The sequence below is a fragment of the Nerophis lumbriciformis genome, linkage group LG01, assembly GCF_033978685.3.
Source record: "Nerophis lumbriciformis linkage group LG01, RoL_Nlum_v2.1, whole genome shotgun sequence".
NCBI lineage: Eukaryota > Metazoa > Chordata > Actinopteri > Syngnathiformes > Syngnathidae > Nerophis > Nerophis lumbriciformis.
The window spans coordinates 13,137,501-13,162,769 of NC_084548.2; the positions used below are offsets into that span (position 1 = coordinate 13,137,501).

Here is a 25,269-nt window from a genome sequence, read left to right on the forward strand (position 1 = left end):
GGCGTATCCCCACGTCATGTCAGGTGCACCAGGAAGCACTGGTCAATTACAGGGTGCAGCCTGCAGCAATGGTGTCCCGACACAGCCTACTATTATTTCCAGGGACCCGCCTTGTCAACGTGTTAAACGGCGCAGAGAAGGGAGTTAAGTTACAAGTAAAGAGAGGCGTGTCTCTATAGGCTCTTGCTATCTCCCCTGCTTTTCAATCGTTTCCTTACACACGTACAATACACACCGGACTGGGATTGTGTTCCCAGGCCATGGATGTTAGACTGGAAAGACCGCCTTACAAGACATCCCCCATTTCACTCTCTTTCTAATGCCAGAACACTTCCAGGGTGTGGAAGCTTCAGCTTTGTCAGCCAATTGTCATCTTCAGGCCGACTCGCTTCAAAAAAAAACTCCTCACTGCGTTCAACCCACAGTTCTGAAAGAGACCTTATTATAATATAGTAATATAATATAAACCTGTGATCTATCCAATCACCACACGACTGTACACAGATAGAATTACAGTGCTACCTCAGTTCTCCATGGTAACCTGCTCCAAAAGGTCTATCAAAAGACAAAACATGAAAACCAAAGCAAATGTCAATCCAATCCAAATTATGAACACAAAACACATTTTATCCTACTAAAAGTATAGTTTTACTTGCAGAAAGCAATGCAAAATACTTAAGTGTTCCTCACCTTCTTTATCAAAGTGATGGAATGACGGAACGAAATTGAGAAATTAACATTTAACATGACGTTTTAATGAACTCTTGAATTTAATAGTGTTTCTCACCTTCTTTATCAAAGTGCTGGAATGGACGGAATGAAATTGAGAAACTAACATTTAACATGACCTTTTAATGAAGACTATTGAATTTAATAGTGTTTCTCACCTTCTTTATCAAAGTGCTGGAATGGACGGAATGAAATTGAGGAATTAACATTTAACATGACCTTTTTAATGAAGACTATTGAATTTAATAGTGTTTCTCACCTTCTTTATCAAAGTGCTGGAATGGATGGAATGAAATTGAGAAATGAACATTTAACATGACCTTTTGATGAAGACTATTGAATTTAATAAGTGTTTCTCACCTTCTTTATCAAAGTGCTGGAATGACGAAATTAAATTGAGAAATTAACATTTAACATGACCTTTTTAATGAAGATTATTGAATTTAATAGTGTTTCTCACCTTCTTTATCAAAGTGCTGGAATGGACGGAATGAAATTGAGAAATGAACATTTAACATGACCTTTTAATGAAGACTATTGAATTTATTAAGTGTTTCTCACCTTCTTTATCAAAGTGCTGAAATGACGAAATTAAAATGAGAAATTAACAATTAACATGACTTTTTAATGAAGACTATTGAATTTAATAAGTGTTTCTCACCTTCTTTATCAAAGTGCTGGAATGGACGGAATGAAATTGAGAAATGAACATTTAACATGACCTTTTTAATAAAGACTATTGAATTTAATAGTGTTTCTCGCCTTCTTTATCAAAGTGCTGGAATGACGAAATTAAATTGAGAAATGAACAATTAACATGACCTTTTTAATGAAGACTATTGAATTTAATAGTGTTTCTCACCTTTTTTATCAAAGTGCTGGAATGGGCGGAATGAAATTGACAAATGAACATTTAACATGACCTTTTAATGAAGACTATTGAATTTAATACGTGTTTCTCACCTTCTTTATCAAAGTGCTGGAATGGACGGAATGCAACTGAGAAATTAACATTTAACATGACTTTTTAATAAAGACTATTGAATTTAATAGTGTTTCTCACCTTCTTTATCAAAGTGCTGGAATGGACGGAATGAAATTGAGAAATGAACATTTAACATGACCTTTTAATGAAGACTATTGAATTTAATAAGTGTTTCTCACTTTCTTTATCAAAGTGTTGGAAGGACGAAATTAAAAATTAACATGACTTTTTAATAATTGAATTTAAAAGTCTTTTTCACCTTCTTTATTAAAGTGCTGGAAGGGGCGGAATGAAATTGAGAAATTATCATTTAACATGACCTTTTAATGAAGACTATTGAATTTAATAAGTGTTTCTCACCTTTTTTATCAAAGTGCTCGAACGGACGGAATGAAATTGAGAAATGAACATTTAACATGACATTTTAATGAAGACTATTGAATGTAATAACTGTTTCTCACCTTCTTTATCAAAGTGCTGGAATGGACGGAATGAAATTGAGAAATTAACATTTAACATGACTTTTTAATGAAGACTATTGAATTTAATAAGTGTTTCTCACCTTCTTTATCAAAGTGCTGAAATGGACGGAATTCAATTAAGAAATGAACATTTAACATGACCTTTTAATGAAGACTATTGAATTGAATAGTGTTTCTCACCTTCTTTATCAAAGTGCTGGAATGGACGGACGACAACTTTGTTTACATCAACTGTTTCAATTGCACTTGACAGCACGACGCGTCACACTGTCGTGACTCTGCAACGGTCAGCGCTAAATGCTACAAACTCGCAACATTTTTTGGCCCCACAGTGGGTTATTCGGCAACCGTACTCAATAGTAGAATCACAGACTCACCATGGGGGGGAAACGTTAATGTCTTCAATTGGACTTAATTGTAAGATAAACCTGGCTTTTAGGAAGTGTATATTCATATATTGGTTATCATCACCTTGGTGTTGATGTAGGTGTGACAAGAGTTTTAATTGAGTGTGCTTCCTCTCCAACGTGTGTCAGTGTTACACAACAGGAATCTGGTCTGACTGCTCCAATCAAGCATGCACAGACCAGCTCAGGAATCCTCTGCAGGCTCCTCTCCTCCAGTCTGGAATGTCGTCCGGCCGTGTGACGTCACACGTTTTAAGGTTCTCCTCTACAGCTTTGTAGGAAATGATTTTTTAAATATAAACCATTTGAGAGAAAAAAAATGTGGGGGTTTTTGACGCAAACTGTACAAAATGGTTGTGGACGTTTCAAATTGTATAAAACGAGTGACATATTTTTTTACATTAAAATAAAAACCTTAAGGATTTTTAAGTAAGATAATTATTTTTTTACGGATGTCATTAGTATATGGATTATCACCAGAATTACTAAATATTACTAAAATAGTTTTGTATGTACATACACAAAACATCGCAGGCAAACAAGTGAACATATTTTACTCACTTTTCCCACATTTTCTTAATTTCACAAATAAAAAAATACTGTACTTATTTAGTTTTACACACTTTTCCCCGATTTTCTTTCATTTTTGGCCGTTTAAAAAAATTAATAAATAAAAACATTCACAGTTTTGAAAAATGTTGTATTATTTTGTTTATTCTCCATTAGTTTTTGTTTTTTTACTATTTACCTTTTTAATGTGAAAGTCCCGTTGACCTTTCTAAATTATTATGATTATTTACCATATTTTATTTTAAACAAACTTTTTCAATGTAGTCTATATTTAAGAGGGGTTTTATTCTTAATTTGTTTTACTTATCACCTTGTAGTACACTTCCAATAGTTATTTAATAATAATTGTTTTCCTTACGATACTTTTAAGTGCACAAATAATATATTATATTATTTGAGTATTGTGTCACATGTTTCCCCCTTTTTAATCGTAAAAGTTCTGTAGCACATTTTTGTAATTGTTCATTTAATTGTAATTTTGATTTCCCCTAATATTGTATATGTATTGTATTTTGGCCTTTTTAGATGTAATTATTTCATTTACCCTGAGTATTGTATTCACCCTTAATATTCTACATGTACATATTTTTTTTTTATTGCCATCTGTTTTTGTTTTGTTGCAAAATTTGCATCGTACATTTTTCAAATTACCATTTGATATTGATTTTTTCATTATTTCATGTATTTTATTTTGAAGTGTGTGCATTAAAAATAAGTTCCTGAGCAGAGATAATGAGAAATTAAAGCTGCGAGCAGCGATGGACGGCACCGACTTTGACGGCACATAAAATCCAAACCGGAGCAGTAATTAAAACTCTTTGGTCAACTTTTAATCAGAAGGGTTCAATCTCTCTCCTGTGCTAGTTTGAAGCCGACACGACAAACGCGCTCAGAGGAGATAATGTTTGAAAAAGGTGACCGGTTTTTACAAAACTTTTGTTTGGAAGGGGGAATAGCAAACTTTGTTGATTTTTGCTGGGGGTTGTCAATGAATGAAATGTAGGTCTAAGTGAGACCTACATAGAGATTTTTGTTTTATGTATCTAAGGACATTCCTACTGGAAGTTACAGGCAGTTTTGTCTGAGTTTTCTTCCTAGGAGCAGTTGTGTCTGTGTTTTCTTCCTAGGGGGCGATAGAGCGCAATTTTGAGTTTTGGGGTTGGGTTTTTTAATTAGATCGCAATTTTTGCCAGTCCTGATGTATGTGTCTAGTTTGGTGAGTTTTGAAGCATGTTAAGGGGATCAAAGAGGCAAAAGTGACTGTTTTTACTAAACTTTTGTTTTGAAGGGGGAATTGCCAACTTCCTGTTGATTCCTACTGGAAGTTACAAGCAGTTTTGTCAGTGTTTTTTCCTAGGGGGCGCTAGAGCGCAATTTTGAGTTTTGGGGTTTGGTTTTTTTGATAAGATCGCAATTTTCGCCAGTCCTGATGTGTGTGTCAAATATGGTGAGTTTTTAAGCATGTTAAGGGGGTCACACTACAGTCAAAGAGGCGGCGGAATAATAATAAAACCTTACAATAATAGGGTCTTCTATCCCAAAGGGACATTGCGGTCCCTAATAAGTCAGCGAATATATATAGACAAACAAGTTCCTTCATTGACTGGAAATCTATTGGTTATTATGTGGGCTCTGTACCGCGGATGTCGTTGTGGCTTGTGCAGCCCTTTGAGACACTTGTGATTTAGGGCTATATAAATAAACATTGATTGATTGATAATAAATGGATGGAGATCAGTGCCTGAGGCCTGCCAGCTAAAACGGTGAAAATGTTAAAGCATGTCTGAGTTCCAACTGATAAAAATCAAAGCTGCGTTTATCCGGGTAACTGTAGCCTAATCAAGCCGGCAGCGACGCTGTTGGCTGCAGCATGTGCATGCGTGTGTGTGACTTTAATGCTGCGAGGAGGCAACGCTTCCCCTTTCGTATCCCGTCACTAGGGCGCATGTTTGGCTATCAGTGTGCAAAAAGCAGTCACATGGTTACCGGCGGTGAGAACACACCTTGTGCGCCCACACAACAATGGGGGCTTAGCTGCTGTGGTGGGGGTGGGATAGCGCGGCTTTAAAAAGAAGCTCTGTTCAGCAGGTAACCCGATCCACACCTTGACTGGGGCTCGGCATTCCGCTCTCACTGAGGGAAAAGTTAGCATTGCTGAAAAAAAAAATGAAAAAAAAAAGGGGAGCGACAAGATGGGAATAGATTGTGACTTCAAGCAAAGAACCAAAAGAGACAATAGAAGTGAATCACATTTTATTTATTGGAACTTTCCTTTATGACGTTACATTTAAGCACAGTGCATGAGAAAAGTAATAGTCAACGCTATGTAAAAAGTGACATCCCAGTTGAGCGGCGGTAAACTTTGACTCGAGTCACGTGGAAGAAAACCCCTTGAAAATGCATCACTTCTTCCAGTGCAAGGATCACAGTTCCTTGGTCACTAAGCTACCACAGCGAGAGAGCGGAAGTAAGACAGCGGAAGGCAATGCCATTTAATGGACGGCATTACCAGACAGTATTAGACACCGATATTTACATCTAACCATGTCTGGTAAGACGCCTATCAACAGGCTGGAAGGAGGACCTCTGACCTTTCACCTGTGCAGAAGCGGAAGGAGAGGAAACGGCAGTGCAGAAGGAACAGGCTGGAATAACGAGATGCATTAGCGATGCGGTAACACGCCACAATCAAATAAACCGCCACAAGTCTTTAGGGAGGAACTCAAGGGAAAAAGAGGCTTGGCTAATAGAGCTGCGTGAGTACATAAAGGTGCGGCTCGGTGTTTAGTATTAGGGGTAATTCTCCCTCTTATACAAACACTAGCCTTCTGCTCGCGTCACCGCCATTGTTTGCTTTGCTTTCCCAACTGAAGGTACATTTTCTCTCACTATTCTTGCACTATATCAATATTTTACCAGTTCAACTCAAATAATATGCTAGTGGGGGGCCTCTATGGCTCTGCACAGGTGAGCTCACATGTCAGTCTCAGGATGTAGCCTGCAGGTGAGGGTATTATTAGTTGCACCATATCACTGCCACACCGCACAAAGACCAGCGCTGTTCAAGGAAGGAAAGCAAAAAAAATTGTCCTGCACGACCGGTGGAACAATTAACGTACTACTATTCTTATGCTTGGGTGGGGTAAATACAGCACAGTGCAGTACAGTACCAGGGACGTTTACACAGCACTGCGTTTAACAGAAATCTAACTCTTTGGTGTTCCGTCTGGGCATGCACAAGTACATCACAGTCGCAACACTAATGGAGGCACACAGCCCTGCACTGGCATTTGGGTTTTTTTTTTAAACATTTCCTGCATTACTAATGTGTTACCTACTCATGCTTTAATCACACAACACATGTCCAATGAAAACCATGTAACTCAACTCTACTCTTACACTAAGAACAAACAACCTATTGAGTGAGTATTCGGGTCTGCTAAATAGACAATAAAAATACAAATTGTAAAACCAGAAATATTTATGCAATTGTACTTTATGTTTAATATAATGGGGGAGTTATGTGACTTTTATTGGACAGCGGCAATGTATGCCAAAAATAATGTTTTGCTGTCGATTTTCTTTATTTTCTTTATAGAGTGACATCGCCAACCATGCACATTACAGTTTTTTAGTCATATCCGAGAGGGACAAGCGGTAGAAAATGGATGGATGAATGAATACATAATGTCCAGTAAAAAAATATGTAATTCTAAATTGTGTGCGTGTATTTTTTTTTGTTAATACTTAGCCACTGGAAACTAAAAAAAAAATGTTGCTTAATGTTTTTGCAGTGTGTTGTTTTTTGGGTTTTTTTTACTTTTATTAATAATCACTGGAAACTACCAGAAAAAAAACATATTATTTTGTAAAAAAAAAATCAAATGTATGACTTTTTTTTATTTATTTTTTTTTTTACATCTGGCCTGGCATGTATATTCCATCCATCCATTTCCTACCGCTTGTCCCGCTCGGTCAGCTAATGACATGTACATTACTGCTCTCTAATAGTTTTTACAGGAATTGTTCTGCTTTTGTCTTCATTTACAAATAACATTAACTATGTCCAAAAAAGTACCGTATTTTTCGGAGTGTAAGTCGCTCCGGAGTATAAATCGCACCGGCCAAAAATGCATAATAAAGAAGGAAAAAAACATATATAAGTCGCAATGGAGTATAAGTCGCATTTTTTGGGGAAATTTATTTGATAAAACCCAACACCAAGAATAGACATTTGAAAGGCAATTTAAAATAAATAAAGAATAGTGAACAACAGGCTGAATAAGTGTACGTTATATGACGCATAAATAATTAACTGAGAACGTGCCTGGTATGTTAACTATAACATATAGAACATGCTATACGTTTACCAAACAATCTGTCACTCATAATCGCTAAATCCCATGAAATCTTATACGTCTAGTCTCTTACGTGAATGAGCTAAATAATATTATTTGATATTTTTTACAGTAATGTGTTAATAATTTCACACATAAGTCGCTCCTGAGTATAAGTCGCACCCCCGGCCAAACTATGAAAAAAACTGCGACTTTTAGTCCGAAAAATACGGTAAGTCTAAAAAGAAAAAAACTTTTAAAAAAGGTGGAGGGACTTTTGTTTGTTTTTGGAATTCTACAAAATACCATCTCCAACTACTGGCCCGACATGCGTATTAAATGTTTGTTCTTGTGGTTTTTGCAGGTCAGTTTGAACAAAGGTGGTTTTGCTATCGTCTTTATTTACATATCACATGAATCATGTCCAATAAAAAAACATGTGAGTACAGATTTGGGGGATTCACTTTGTACAAATTTGGTGATTTTTTTTGTACATTTTTTTCCACGAGAAACAAAAACATGTTTTCTTACGTTTTGGATAAAAATGTTGAAAAATGTGGAGATACATACCTATTTTTTTGTATTCGGACAGCGATGATGTAAGTTATATAAGTTGATATATATATATATATATATATATATATATATATATATATATATATATATATATATATATATATATATATATATATATATATATATATATATATATACGTTTTAGTAAATGTTATCGCCCACGACTGGCCTGGCATTTATATGAGTTTTTAGGTTTTTTTGCAGGTCAGTGTGAACGAAGGTTGTTTTGCCAAGGTCTTTATTTACATCTCTAACACAAATCCTGTCTAATACAATGTATTGTGATTTTTTATTTTTTTTAAATGTATCCAAGAGAAACAAAAAATATTTTCTTTTTGTTTTAGATAGCAAAAAAAACTTAAGAAATTAAAGTTGTATTTTTTGAAGAGCAACAATGTAAGTTTAAAAAATATACCTGTATATAAGTTTTAACGGCAACTACTTGCCTGGCATTTATATGACAGTTTTGGTTGTTTTTACAGGTCAGTGTGAACGAGGATGGTTTTGCCCAGGCTGCATTTACATATCACACAAATCATATCCAATAAAAAAACACGATTTGGGGATTTTTTTATATTTTCATCCAGCAGAAACAAAATGTTGTTTGGGATTTGAAAAAGAAAACTTTAGAAAAATTCAAGATGGATGTTTTTGTTTTGGGACAGTGACAATATAGGTATATATGTTTTACTGTTTTACTAAGTGTTATCGCCAACTACTGGCCTGGTATGCATATGACAGTTTTTTAGTTGTTTTTGTAACTTTGTGTGAACAAGGGTTGTCTCGCTAATGTCTTCATTCACATGTCACATAAATAATGTCAAATAAAAATCATGCAAGTCCATATTTTTGGATGTCATATTTCTTAACCCAAATGAAATACCCAACAAAATAGTGTTCTTTGTTTTTGAGGAAAACAAATTATATATAGTCGAGGTTTCTGTGGTTTATCTGTTATAAGGTGCTCATTACCGGGGTAGATCGAAATATACGTTAGGTCAGGAAAAAACACAGAGGCTATTTCATCCCTACAAGGCTGTTTTGCAGGTTTTCCTGCTCTTCAGGGGATTTTCCTGAAAATAGCCTGTATTTTTTCCTGACCTAACGTATACATATATACACATATATACATATATATATATATATATATATATATATATATATATATATATATATATATATATATATATATATATATATATATATATATATATATATATAAAATAGTATATTTACGTATATACGTAAAAAATGTTTTACTTGTTTTCATTCACATATTTGTGTCCAATAAAAAACATGGAATTTCTGTGTTTATTTTTCCCCTACACCCCAAAATTTATGTTTTCTTCATGATTTGGATGGGGGGAAAAATTGTAGATGCATGCTTTATATTGGACAACGGCAATACACGCGATTGAAGGCTATTCAAAAGCATGATTTGCTGTTGCTGGCATGAGTGAAGTGTTTACAAATGTTTTCTTTGTTTTTGAGGGAAAAAAATTATATATAGTCGAGGTTTCTGTGGTTTATCTGTTATAAGCTGCTCAATACCGGGGTAGAGCGGAATATACGTTAGGTCAGGAAAAAACACATGAGGCTATTTAATCCCTACAAGCCTGTTTCGCAGGTTTCCCTGCTCTTCAGGGGATTTTCCTGAAAATAGCCTGTTTTTTCCTGACGTGTATATATATATATACATATATATATATATATATACGTGTGTGTATATATATATATATATACGTGTATATATATATACATATACATATATATACATATATATATAATATATATATATATATATATATATATATATATATATATATATAAATAAATAAATAAATGGGTTGTACTTGTATAGCGCTTTTCTACCTTCAAGGTACTCAAAGCGCTTTGACACTACTTCCACATTTACCCATTCACACACACATTCACACACTGATGGAGGGAGCTGCCATGCAAGGCGCTAACCAGCACCCATCAGGAGCAAGGGTGAAGTGTCTTGCTCAGGACACAACGGACATGACGAGGTTGGTACTAGGTGGGGATTGAACCAGGGACCCTTGGGTTGCGCACGGCCACTCTCTCACTGCGCCACGCCGTCCCTATATATATATATATACATATTTATTTATTTATTTATATATATATATATATATATATATATACATATATATATATATATATATATATTATATATATACATATATATATATATATTATATATATATATACATATATGTATATATTTATATATATATATATATATGCATATATATATTAATTTTTTTAACATATATAATAGTATATCTATTATATACGTTAAAAATGTTTTACTTGTTTTATTGTCTTTGTTTTCATTCACATCACATATTTATGTCCAATAAAAAACATGTAATTTCTGTGTTTATTTTTCCCCTACACCCCAAAATTTATGTTTTCTTCATGTTTTGGATGGGGGGAAAAATTGGAGATGCATGCTTTATATTGGACAACGACAATACATGCGATTGAAGGCTATTCAAAAGAATGTTTTGCTGTTGATGGCATGAGAGAAGTGTTTACTAATGTATATACATTGACAATGTTTCAAGCCGTTTGTGTCTCAGTATGAGGGTTGTTTTCACAACTTTTCAAGAAGGCCAAGAAAACATTTTTACTAGGTTGTTGACGTATAAACGTGCCCTTTGTAATTTCAAACAGGCTAAAGTTTTCGTATACACAAACGAAGCCTAGAAGCACATTCCATTTTGTTGCTAAATTTACTCAATAGTGCCAACCTTTTTAGAAAAACCTAGTCGTTATGCATCTTAAGGTTTGGGTGAACGTTTGTGCCAGCTACTGCAGGTTTGAGGTCACCCAGAAAACATCGTTACCAGACAGTGTTAGAACAACAGTAGTACAATCCAGCACTGTCAGGTAAGATGGATCCTGAGAGCCACGTCTCCGATACTGGCTGCTGACACTACTTCCAGTGATGCTGCAAACTACTACATTGCTTGGTGTTTGTTGTTCACAGATGACTATCATCATCATTACCAGGCAGTATTAGAAAGAGATGAAGTCCAATGCTGCCTCGTAAGATGGAGATGATCACCCAAATTGCCACAAACTACACTCCTAATGGATCTTCAATACTCCAGTTGATTAAAACGTCATCATTACTCATACTAAATTAAGGTTCAAGTGAACCTGCATCAAAGGGCTGGTTTAGTTTGTTTTTTTTTAGCATAAATTGGCTGTCACAGAACACTGGGCCACAAAAGTTGTTAATGATTGCCCAAACCTGTTCTGACTAGTCTTAAGCTATGGCACGGAAACCACGGGAGGAAGGGCTGACTTTTCACACGATACATGGCAGTTACTAATTTCAGGCGCAAAATATTTAAAAGTACGTCACCCGCTGAGGAGTTAGTCATTGTTGTTGCTCAATCACCCGTTCGGTGCATTGAATTTGTTTTACACGCCAAACGTCGGGTAAAAGTTATTTGACATTTAATAATGAACTACATTTGGTGGGAGTTTTTTTCCATTGGTGGACCTCTGAAGCTGTCGTCTTTGTGTTTGTGGAGTGATGAAAGGCTGATGGAATGCTGCTCAGCTCGACCTGAGCCGGCGCCGTGTGTGCAGAAGGTCACCGAAATGGCGCTCTTTTACTGAATAACGTGGGTCCTTCACAGGTGCACCGTGCCAAATGCTCACCCTTGCACTAAATTCGGAAGGAGGAGCGGCAAATAACAGATTTTTTTCTTCTTCTGTTATAACAAAGCTAAAATTGGATTTTTAGACAAGCCTTGCGTGACTAATAAACAGGGATTTCCACTAAGATTAGCTTTGTAACGACTACTTACGATTTGCATTTCCTCAAGCACAGAAAAATTGTGGTATTGAAATATTTGATAAGAGATAGTTTAGAGCACGGGGGTGAGAGGGGGAGGGAGAAAAGGAAAATGGAGAACGCACCTGTGATCTTACCGTCATGAAAAGTACCCCATGGAAAGAATGCAACTAACCCAAAGAAAGTGGCAGTGATTGGAAGGCGAGTAGGGGGGCTGAAACAGAAAGAAGAAAGATCTTGAATTTCCAGCCCGCTGCCTGAGAACACTCCCGTCTTGCTTGCGGTCAGCCAGGCCCCATGAAACGAGAAAGCCAAGCAGACCCGCTCTCCCAGACCTTATTTAGTTAATCATCAGCATTATAAACCAGTGCCCCTGAGGACGAAAAGAGGGAGAAAAGAAAGGGTGGAAACAAAAGATTAGAGCAGAAGTTGGTAAAGCTTACAGTACCTGGTCAAAGTGGAGCACCTTTCCGACGAAAGTGCCCGCCCTCACGTCCATTAACTTCCCTTCATACTTCTTACTTCCTCTTTTTGCTGTCTGTTATTAAATAAATAAAAAAAACGTCTGTCCGATTGCAGAACACGGAGCTCCGCTGGGGACATGGGGAGGGGGAGTCTTAACCAGTCATGGCTGCCCACGCTTTTAGTCTGCTGGAAGTGAGGCGTGATCAGGTAACTCTGCCCCCTGTGCTGGAATGTGACTCCACAACCTGATAGGTAAACTGGCCTGGCCCTTAATCAATAGTTGCTGGCTTTGTGGGAGAAAACAATGGAAGGGAAACCCAAAACTCTACTTAAGTGTGGACTTTTATCAGGGCACCACCTTACTGGGCCTCCACACAACCAATCAATGTCCTAGTAAGCATCCTATCTAACAAACACTGATGGTGCTTTGCATCCCTAATGCATTTCCATCTGGCACTGATTGCTCCTCCCATTTTGCTAAATTCACTTTACTTGTTGCTTCCCTCTGATGAAACAACCGAGTACAGTACCTTTGTTAATTGACTGCGTGTTTTGCTACAGATGCTAAAATTACAGTCTTGGTTGAAATTAATTTACATTATCTTAATTGGCTTTAAGTAATAATACCATATTCTCCTGAGAAACACTGTCCTCTGAAATGGACATTTGTTTTTGGTCTTATTTTGTCGTCAAGTTACAAAAAAAAAAAGCAGTGTTAATGCAAAACTCAAGTATATATTGCAGAGGAAACTGACTCCCAAGCATCATGTATTTAAAATTGTATGCGTATTTAAAGGCTAAAACCTTGTCAACTCCAACAAACAATGCTAGAGTGTCCGCCCTGAGATCGGAAGGTTCTGAGTTCAAACCCCGGTCGAGTCATACCAAAGATTATAAAAAATGGGACCCATTACCTCCCTGCTTGGCACTCAGCATCAAGGGTTGGAATTGGGGGTTAAATCACCAAAATGATTCCCGGGCGCGGCCACCGCTGTTGCTCACTGCTCCCCTCACCTCCCAGGGGGTGATCAAGGGTGATGGGTCGAATGCAGAGGACAAATTTCACCACACCTAATTTGTGTGTGACAATCCTTGGCACTTTAACTTTTAACTTTAAACTAGCCTCAAAATCCTTAAAGTTAACATTGAAATGTATTCTTTGCTTCCCGCCTGGTGGTCGAGCTCATGTGACCTGCAGCTTCTCTCCCTGTCCGCCAATCACAATCTTCCACCTCGAGCTGCAGCCTCCGCTCTACAGTTTACTGTACACGGTCGACATTTTCCCTCCATTTTTTGCAGTTGCCTTTCTCAACACTTCCTCGATACTAATCTGAATAAATATAAGCGAGGAGCACACTAAATAATGAATCGACTGTCCAGTAGTGGAAAATCCCCGCTGTACAGGTCTGACGCTGCTGTTTGTCTCAACTCGCACTCAATCCTCCGAGGCAAAGAAAAGCGATGAGCGGACATTTTAAGTCCGGCACGCCGCCACTTCCTTTTTCTTTTATCCAAAATATATGAGACAACCTTTGCCAAGACCAAGACTTTTTTTATAGGCTGAGGAAGAAATGCAGCACGATGACCTGAAAAGATAACTAGCGTCACAGTTCACAGGTTGTAAGCAAGTTGCGTAATAAGTTATATAATACTACAGTGTGCACTAGCATGCTAAGGCTGATTGTCCTTCGTTATTCAGTCACCAGTAAAAGTGTTCCTCACCGTCAGTTGGCTTGATGATTCCTGGTGTTGAGCCTTGTATGTTCTAAGAGAAGCATTCAGCTTCTATCTTCGTGTCCTCTGACAAGTCTGGCAGTTTGCCTTTACCTGCCCCAACTGGTCTATCCAGTTTAGGAATGATCGTTGGCTTCTATTGTTTCCTCGTCTTTCTTTCTGCTCAAATGAGGCTGGAATTTGATACGCGTTATTTTTGCTTTCCGCCGAAACTACCCCTAGCGTTGTTTTCTGCGATCACCTAACTCGTTCCCTCCCACCCCCAGATATAACCGATCACACAAGACTAACAAATGTCCATAAAGTCTGAACAACAGCGTCGCCGAGCAACAAGTTGTGACCGCAGCTCACCGTCTTGACAGAAGACAAAGAAGGTATCACGTTGGCGAATTTACCCAGCCTTTCCCAGGTGTGGTCACCGAGCTGGAAACCCAATACAAGAGGCATCATTGTGTTGGGGCTTTAGTCCTCGTCTTTCCTGCTCCTGCTGAAGGACACTGGCGTGGCGCTTCGGAGGGAGGAAGATGCCAATCCCTTTCCGGTAGACTTGAGAAGAAGAGCCAAACCCCGGAAGAAAAAGCCTATCAGGTATCTTCCCGTTGCTGAAAGCAGAAGTTTCTTCTTTCCGAGTGTTCTCTTTGGTGGTTGTTGGACTGTTAAGCTCCTCGAGAAGACAGAGGCAGAATTTGTAAAGGGTTTGGTTTACATGTAGTCCGACTCACCCTCCTCCTCTTTCCCCCCACAGGTGTAATTTTCAAGTTGCAGCCAATCTCTTTGGCCCCTGGCGCTTACAGGTGTGTCCCTTGCAATGTCTTCAGCCAATCGCGGCTGAGACGAGACCCCCCCCCACCCCACCCCACTGGTCCCCTCCAACCGGTTCTCTAAGCTACCACCCCTCAGCACCCACCCCGCCCTCCGCCCTGTCAGTCCCTAGGTACCTTGTTGTGTTTTTTTATGATGTCAGCTCAAGCTTCTGTGGGAAGGACTTGTTCAGTTTTAAAACATCTCAACTGACACCCTAAGAACCACATTCTCCGTGAGGTTTTATCACACGCATAAAGTTGAGTTGTATAAGTCCGCCGCAACCTGAAATACCTGCCCTTTGCACTCATGCTATGCCTCCCTTTGTGTCCACATACATACAATAACTCCGCTAGGAACAACCAATGAATAAAGTGCAGGTGAGTAAAACTTCACAAAGAGACATCCACATTTTTTGCGCCCAGAGGTGGGGGAGCGCCAACAAAAGGTGGAGTAGGGGCTCTTGGGGCCCCCAAGGGCAAACAGAGGCCTAATTCAAAACCTGACCAGGGCTTGGCTAGATGCTGGGCAGCCACTTTCGGTCTTGAGGTGTAATTGTCAGGATTATTCTCTCAACAATGAGGACAATACCAGAACCATATCCTGTTTCAGCAAGGGGTGTGGTCCGGGTTGAAGCAGAACTATGAAGGTGGAAGCAGGTGATGGCGTATGCCGTTAAACAAACAGCTCTAGCACGCACTGACGCAAAACTACAGGAGATATTCATTAATCATTTGGACAACGAGTGCTGTGCAAATTGGACTGATTCATGCTGGCCAGTAACTTTTTGTGAGCTACGTTGTTACCCAAACAAATGTGACAATGAAGAGCCCTTTGTGTTTGGTTTAACAGTGTCAACAAAAGGCTCATTTCATGAACACCAAATCAACTCCAGGAAATGTAGTTAGGAACGTTTCTTCAGAATTATAAGTAACTAATTACCTTTTTTCCTTCCAAGTTACTCTCTTTAAGAGAGTGGTTTAGTAAATTACTTTGCTCTAAAAGGTTTGCTTTGTTAGAGGTTTTTCATTTGCATTGCAAATAGGGTCTGGAGAGGGGGTGACGCACGGGAGACTGACCTCAACTGATTTGGATACTGATGGCTATCTAGGCAGCCAGTCACGCAAGGCAGGATGCAAGGACTGTCAGTCAGTCGGCAGGTCAGAAGAAACAAACCCAAATGCAACACAATTAGAAAGACCTTGTACCTCTGCTTAAATTATTTTGTGTGCGGTCCTTACAAAGACCTTCGTGACCTTTGTAAAGACATGCAGATTTTAAATATGGATTTTGATCATTTGATAAGTTACAACCCTGCATAATAATAAACAGGTCTGTAAACCTGGTGAAGCAAATAACTTCCTGATAATGAAAAAATCCCATAGATAATTTGGGACCCTATCTACCTCATACATTAGTCTTTAGATACTCATTTGTGACCAAAACAATTCGTTTTATCAGTAATGATTGTGCATTAGACTCACTGACCAAATAGGATTATTAATATTTTCTTGCCATTTCAGTCCTACGCTTCTCTATTACTATAATTCTAAGAGGCCTATTTCACGCAGGACACTGCCTTTGATCCAAAAACTGGACAAAAAGATCCTAAAACTTGATTATGAGGTAATACATGTACATGTATGCTTCTATGTTTGTTACAGTGGTACTGTACCTTGGTGTTTATGCCCTACTTATTTGTAGGATTCAGTTTGACAAAAAAAACGTTGCCCAAAAGTCTGCCCTGGTTTTCGTATGATCTTCCTGCTCAACAAAACGGTGTGGCTCAGATGGTAGAGCAGCTGTGCCAGCAACCTAAGGGTTCCAGATTGGATTCCAGCTTCCGCCATCCTCGTCACGGCCGTCGTGTCCTTGGGCAAAACCCTTTACCCACTTTTCTCCCAGTGACGCTTACACTGCTGTATGAATGTTAAAGCACAAATGAATGAATGTTTGCCAGTCTACCCCAGTGCAGCTGTGGCTACAAATGTAGCTTACTAACATCTATTGGTGGATGTGGAGTGAATGAACGATGAGTTCTCATTTCTCTCTGTAAAGCGCTTAGAGTGTCTAGAAACGCATCATATAAATCGAATAATCAATGTATAAATAATCCCATGCGTTGGTGTCTGTTTTTCATGTTTGTATTAAGTATGACTGCAAAATGACCTACTCAGTGGCCTAGTGGTTAGAGTGTCTGCCCTGAGATCGGTAGGTTTTGAGTTCAAACCCCGGCCGAGTCATACCAAAGACTATAAAAATGGGACCCATTACCTCCCTGCTTGGCACACAGCATCAAAGGTTGGAATTCGGGGTTTAAATCACCAAAAATTATTCCCGGGCGCGGCCTTCGTTGCTGCCCACTGCTCCCCTCACCTCCCAGGGGGTGATCAAGGGTGATGGGTCAAATGCAGAGAATAATTTCACCACACCTAGTGTGTGTGTGACAATCATTGGTACTTTAACTTTAAAATAAACCACCATAGGGGGCTAAATAAATGCCACTACTACAAGAGAGAACTTGTAGCAAACTGTAAAGGTGGGCTCCATGTGCCTTTTTCCTCCTCTTCACGCTCTCCACTCAGCACTGTCATTATAAATAATTTTAATAATCATTAATATTCATTAATACAGGTACTTTGAAAGTGATTCTAAATCCTCACTTATATATGTATTTGATCTTCTTCTGCGTGTTAAAGCTATAGTTATTAGTACTTTGTGGTTTATTTGTCTATTTTCACAGCTATGTATTCCGAATGTGGCACGATAAATATTGGATTCATTTTGGTGTGTATGCAATGACAATAAAGGCTATTCTATTGAATTATATTCTGTTTTACTCTAACTCAGATCAATGTATTTTCGATTGCATAAGGTGGGCTGTGTAAAACAACTCCATTAAACTGATCATGAACAACAATTATTTTAGTGTTCCTGTATTATCCGTCCATCCATCCATCCATCCATTTTCTACCGTTTGTCCCTTTTTGGGGTCGCGGTGGGTGCTGGAGCCTATCTCAGCTGCATTCGGGCGGAAGGCGGTGTACACCCGTATTACCCGTCCTAAATAATGTATATCAATCATTGCATGACTTCTGAACAGCTATACGTGAATAGTAAAAACCTTTGTGATAGGCCTTATCGTTCAATATGCCCGCCAAGGTCTTTCTGTTGTTTAATCCACCTGTCTCCCTCAGAGGACTGCGGGATAATTAGAGATTCACATTGTCTTGGTGGAAAATGGAGGTGTAATGCCGTTTAAAGGCCTTCATTATGCTGATTTCAGCCAACTGTCTGATTTATAAACAGGGCAGCAACATTTGTGTACAGAAGACCCTATGAAATATATTAATGTATAACAATATAGACAAATGACTTGTGAGCACTGAGCATCATATCTGATCTCAGTGATAGAGAATCACCAAGGGAGCAGAGGGAATAAAGCGGTCTAGCAGCCTCGGCCCTGCCTTGACTTGCCTCCTGCCACCAGCAGCGTATAATTGGCCCCTAAGGATTTGTGTGTGTGATGTGGGTCTGTACTGTTATCTCTAGTGGGGTAGTTGCCATAGAAAAGCAGAGTAAAGCATACCAATTATTACTGCATCTTATTTCACAAAACACCTGTTTGAGTCCAAAGGAAGGTTTCTAGGAGGATTCCGTACAAATTATATTTAGGGCTGTCAAAAATAACAAGTGAACTCGTGTGATTAATCACAAAAAAATGTTGCATTAATCATGTCCATATGCAGATTAATCATGCAATTTATTTTGACCACACATGCTCCTTTACCATAACCGCGGATGGTTACCAGAGAGGCGGCGTGGGTTGTTATACAGTCAATGATCAGGACAATGTATATGTCACATTAGTGCACAGATAAAGTGAAGAGACTTCGATATATATATATATATATATATATATATATATATATATATATATATATATATATATATATATATATATCAGTGACATGCAGTCACTAGAGGCAGGTGAGGCGGGGCCTCACCTGCCATCATGGAAAGAAAAAAAATGTAAAAAGAAAAAAAAAATTTTAATTGTTATATGTATGGGCTTCACGGTGGAAGAGGGGTTAGTGCATCTGCCTCACAATACGAAGGTCCTGAGTAGTCTTGGGTTCAATCCCGGGCTCGGGATCTTTCTGTGTGGAGTTTGCATGTTCTCCCCGTGACTGCGTGGGTTCCCTCCGGGTACTCCGGCTTCCTCCCACTTCCAAAGACATGCACCTGGGGATAAGTTGATTGGCAACACTAAATTGGCCCTAGTGTGTGGATGTGAGTGTGAATGTTGTCTGTCTATCTGTGTTGGCCCTGCGATGAGGTGGCGACTTGTCCAGGGTGTACCCCGCCTTCCGCCCGATTGTAGCTGAGATAGGCTCCAGCGCCCCCGCGACCCCAAAGGGAATAAGCGGTAGAAAATGGATGGATGGATGGATGTTATATGTATCCAGTTATTTTACTATAAAGTTATTTTCCATTTAACTTCACCAGTTTTAGATTATTTTTATTCAAAATCGCAGAATTTTCACATTTTGCAGCCAGTTGAGGCACATCACTCAGTGCCGCAACATGGATTGCGCAATGACTCGGCTAACTGCTGGCCTGCTGTGCAGTGAGACTGTATTGCTATATGAACTATATTATACATTTCCATAGTTTAGTTAACTGAGGTATATAATGTACAGTGTATTTTGTCAACAACTGTATGTGTGTAAAGTATTTCTTGTGCTGAGCGATCATAAAACGGCTGCAAAAGACGCACTGGCTGAGGCTCGCTTTCTGCACCCCCGCCGTAGAATTGTTATATCAACTAAAGCCCACACTTAAACTTTCCACGTGCAAGATTGAATCTATTTTAAAAAATTATTTCATACGAAGCCAAAAAGTGCAAAAACAATAATGTTGGTGTTGGAGGAGTTGTGAATGACTGCAGGGACACAACATTAGATACACCTGCAGACTGCAGGTGCACCTAATTCACAACTCCTCCAACACGAACATTATTGTTTTTGCACTTTTTGGCTTCTTATTAAATAACTTTTGTAACCTATTTTCATGGGCTTTCCTCTTTGTGATGTTAAGTGCCTGTTATGCGCTGTTATACAGTATATGCCTTGAGCTCTTATTTTGAAGGCGCTAAGAGCGGAAGTGATGTCACGTTGCGGAGGTTTTTGAAAGATGGCAAATAAAGTGGTCCTCGTGTAAACTGGAGCCTCCGTGTTTGTTATTTTGTATTTTCATACAGTATAGGCGACATTTATAAACCCTCGGTTACACTTTTTTAAATAGATTCAATCTTGCACGTGGAAAGTTTAAGTGAGGGCTTTAGTTGCGGCGCATGGACTTAATTTCTAAGTAAAGGTAAGACCATAATAAAGTTTTTTTTATTAAATGCGCTTTTTTGTGTGCTACAGTTTGTATGTGTAAAGTTAAAGTTAAGTTAAAGTACCAATGATTGTCACACACACACTAGGTGTAATGAAATTTGTCCTCTGCATTTGACCCATCCCCTTGTTCACCCCCTGGGAGGTGAGGGGAGCAGTGGGCAGCAGCGGCGCCGCGCCTGGGAATCATTTTTGGTGATTTAACCCCCAATTCCAACCCTTGATGCTGAGTGCCAAGCAGGGAAGAATGCTGGTATGAGCTTTTAAACATAACCCGTTAACTGCTGCCAATCAAATGGTGAATAAGATACTCTTTAGGGTTCATATGTTTGTAAATCTGACTGTGATGAAGTCAGTGCCTCACCAGCCATCAACCTCACCGCACGTCACTGATATATATATATATTATATATATATATATATATATATATATATATATATATGTGTGTGCGTGTGTGTATATACATACATGACATTCTGACAATAAAATTGCAGTTGTGTCCAAATATGGCTTTTTTTAAGTTAATTTAAACTAAGGACGTGAGTAATAAACTGATTAATCATGATTAATTCAAATTCAAAAGTGTGATTATTCTGATTTTAAAAAATCTTAATTATAATATTATAACACTTTAATTGTCTATTTAAATGGATGGGGACAACTGGAATGTATTGTGTGGCTCATGTATAAATGTACTGGTATTGTATTGCTTTGTAGTAATGCCTTTTGCTGTAGCAATAGTGTATGGCAATAATACACAATATAGTTCAGTCATATTTGATAGAAAATCTAATCGACAAACAAAAATAATTATTTAACTATCAACTATTCCTGATATTTCAAATAATAGTCAAATGGAGGGATATGAGATCGAGTTGTTGTTATCACTGCTGTAAAAGATTAATCCACATCTTTATTAACTGTTTTAAGTGGTTATATTTTCAACATGATTCATCCAAACAGGACCAAAGATGATGCATGATTTCTTGCACTCACTCACAAACCGTCAACAACAACAGACTCTCGTAAGAGCTGCTGGTCTGGCTCAAGTTTCACTCATTCACAGGTGGGACTTCTGCAGTTTGTTAGGGAAATATGTGTAAATGCTGTCCAAAGGTCATCATTTATCGTGCCCAAATATAAACAGCATGACAAGTTCGCCTGCCTCACGAGTGTTTAAATGTTTTTTGTGTGCGTGTGTGTTCAGTTTAAAGGCATTGTTCAGCGCTCTGCTGGCGTACCGTCTCCAAACACACCTGCCTGCCTGGCTGGCTCCTCCAAAGGACTTTCCTTTGGTCGCATGTAATTAGCTCACAGTGTAATGTGTTTACTGAAGCACAAGCATGAGGTCCGCATAACAATGACTTGGGGGGCGCAATCACAATAGATTCATCCTTGCATATAATTGTAAATAGTTTAACTAATAGTGTTCTAAGGAGTTCCTAAGGCCCCGTTTACACTAATATAAGGTTATCAAGGGTAAATCACACCTAACCTTATCCGTGTCCACACACAATGCCACCGTTTAAGACCCCCGCCCCGCTCCGTCCGCCGGCGCAACGCGTAGTACGCATGCGCGGAAAATGCACACGACAGTCATCTCCAGTGTTGCTTTGTGTGCACGTTCTTAAATATAACTTATCTCAACAGTATCCAGTGTTGTGGTATTTCAATTAGCTGGAATCCAGTGTGCTGTGGGGCCCTAATGTAGTGAATCACACCTGAGACATCATAAATTAATAAAATCTTTATTCGACACGATTTCTATCTACAAAAGTACTTTTAACACACTTCTTTGTGGTCTATATAACCAGTAATGGTGGTGCTTTGGTCATACTTTTGCATACATTTTTCTTTACAAACCCCTCTTCAAGCCAATTTAGAGTCATTTTGGTGGCTACCTTTTTAGCTGCAAATGAACCCATCCACACCTCTCTCCCTCACCTCAACTGTCACTACACTTGTCAGTCACAGGGTACCAAAAATATCACACGTCAGTGGTGTGCCGTCAGGGCCAGCAAAGCCTTCTCTGCTGGCCTAACATAGCCGGAAATCATGATCATAATTAAAGAAAAAAGTATTTTTTTATTTACCGTATTTTTCGGAGTATAAGTCGCACCTGCCGAAAATGCATAATAAAGAAGGAAAAAAACATATATAAGTCGCACTGGAGCCCGGCCAAACTATGAAAAAAAACTGACTTATAGTCCGAAAAAAAAGGTACTTTCCCTAACTATCTAAAAATATTAATATTCTCTTCATGTCATATTATGCTCCTTCCAGCGCTTTTGTTTTTAGGTGAGAGTTTGTATCCAATCAGAATTCAGCTGTCTTATGTTGCCATGCTGTACCAAATCTGCCCGAGGCCTTCAGAATCAACAATGCAGGCGTCTATGCACTGCAAGTGAACGGGGACATACAGTTGATAAGATAATTGTGATAGCCAATCAGATCACGAGTTGTTGTCAGTAAGGCCTTCTAGCTGGTCTCACGTTGAACGTGACATTTACGCGTCCTTTGATTGGATACTCATCGGGACCGTTAGCGGATGAATTTGAGAACACAGAGTTGAGAGACAGTTGATCACAGTAGCCTATCTGGGTAGCCTGATGTTAACGAGACTGGGATTGGATACTCACTTGTCATTCTAAAGTGAGTATCCATTCACAAGTTGCAATTTAGCAGGAAGCAGGAAGTGTTTGCGGCACAGCCATACCAGGCTAGCAGAGAAATCTCCGATACTCACTTTTGTAACGCACAAAGAAGAACAAAACATTGATTAGGTGGCAGATGTATATTTGCAAGGCCATTTTCAAGAAGGATATTTAAAGAGAAACTACATCTTGTGAGACGATGTCGGCCAACCCCGGAAGCTAGCTCAGCTGTCCCGGCGATGAAATGGGAAAATGCCTGCCATTTGCACTCGTATCAACCGACGACGAGGGGTACCACTGGCTTATACGATGTCGAATGGGTGCTACAAATTGTGAGTTCAAATAATTTATTTCTTTATTTTTTCACATTTAATATGTTTTTTGCAATTTTAATTTTGACACATAAGATATGTTTGAGTTGCTTTGATGCTGTTTTGTACACTGTTAGTGTTGATTCAATGCCCAGTAGTGCGTAAATGTGTTCCTGTATAGTATTTCTCCAGCAGTTGTCATGTGGGGACATAAATTATGGTATTTTGAGAGGTTATCATTGAAGTCGGACATCACTGAAGGCCTAGGTGGGAAACGCACGTACCGCCACTGTCACAAGTTAAAAATACAGTGCTACCTCCATTTATTAGTGTCCCAACTTAGCAGTGTTTTGAAATAAGCTAGTTGATATGCTTTTAAGTTACAAGCAGACATTTTAGTGACAAGCATCCCCGGCATTATTTGGTGTCACAAATGTCCCACTGAACCATGCAAAATCCAGCCAAAACATCCGGTCTTACTTGCTTGCATTAACTTATAGCTATAGATCGACAGACCTTTGTTTTCCAAGCATGAGAAGGAAGAAAGTGAGTGTGAAGGATAGTACTGACAAGAAGAGGATCATATTTATTGAATTACAGAAAGAATTAATCAAAAACATGACCGAGCGTGTCGACAACTTAGTGAAGTAATTATTATTAGTATTATTGCTAGTCTGCACTCGAGGTGGGAAAATAAATCGATTCTCCAATGCATCACGATTAGAACGAGGGTGATTTATGAATTGATGGACAAATATCAAACAGGCAAGGCAAGACAAGATTTATAGCGCACAATTCGTACACAAGGCAATTCAAAGTGCTGTTGTTGTATGATTTCCAAAGTTTGCAGACAAATAGATATGATCAAAATATTATTTAATGTCACAGAGATTCCCGAGCCATTATTGAGAGATAATGAAGCCAGTGATTGCGTGACGTCGCGAGAGGAACCACAGATCCCATCCCCATCAACAACAATGCTAATCAAGCTGACTTTGTGAGAGCCAATGATTACTTTTGGATAAAGTATGACCCAGAACCTTATTATTTTGAGCCTGAACACAAAGAGGATGAGCAATAAGTTTTCCTACCCGGTGGATGCAGCTTTATTGAAATACAACCATCCGCAGCAGTGTTGGATAAGCTCAGAGCAATCGGATTTGACAAAACCTCATCGAGCTGGATGCAATCTTACTTGGAGGGGAGGGAACAGGTGGTAGAGGTGAACGGCACCGTGTCCCCCCCTCTCAGTGAGCTGTGGAGTCCCCCAAGGCAGTATATTAGGGCCTTTACTGTTCCTAGTATACATAAACGACTTGTCATCGGCATGCGACTGTGAATTGTTCTTGTTTGCAGATGACTCGGCCCTGCTGGTATCAGACAAGGACAAGTCACAGGTGGAGAAAATCCTCAGTGCTGAACTCTGTAGAACTTGCACCTGGCTCGCTGACAACAAGCTATCCATACACTTGGGTAAAACGGAATCCATCCTGTTTGGGTCCCACATCAACCTTAAGAAAGTCAATGACTTCACTATAAAAGTGGGTGACATTGTTATCACCAGGAAAGATGAGGTCACCTACCTAGGTTCCATTCTAGAGGCTAATCTTTCCTGTGATAAAATGGCAACCAAGGTAATCAAAAAGGTCAATCAACGAACGAGATTTCTCTATAGAATCTCTCTGGTCAACAAAAGCACCATGAGGATTCTAGCGGGAACTCTCGTTCAACCCTATTTCGATTACGCATGCACCTCCTGGTACCCTAGCACCTCCAAAACCCTCAAATCTAAACTCCAAACATCTCAGAACAAGCTAGTAAGATTACTTCTAGACCTCCACCCCAGATCACACCTCACTCCTGCCTAAGTGGGCTGGCTCAGGGTGGAGGACAGAGTAAAACAACTTGCACTGAGCCTAGTCTATAAAATCCGCTACACCTCTCTGATACCGAAGTACATGTCAAACTACTTCCTTA

At 38.9% G+C, this 25,269-nt stretch overlaps 1 protein-coding gene across 5 annotated transcripts in view; it reads right to left on the reverse strand.

The window, feature by feature from the left end:
* ttll10 (tubulin tyrosine ligase-like family, member 10) overlaps positions 1 to 25,269 on the reverse strand; it is a 109,767-nt gene that overhangs the window by 55,905 nt on the left and 28,593 nt on the right. The window contains exon 1 of one of the 5 annotated variants that reach the window (XM_061975191.2): positions 14,475 to 14,933. The exons of 1 other annotated variant lie outside the window; for it this stretch is intronic. In XM_061975191.2, the coding sequence (XP_061831175.1) occupies positions 14,475 to 14,573 (99 nt within the window). In that variant the 5' untranslated portion in view covers positions 14,574 to 14,933. 3 more of the 5 variants (XM_061975201.2, XM_061975207.2, XM_061975234.2) reach the window with 3 other exon arrangements.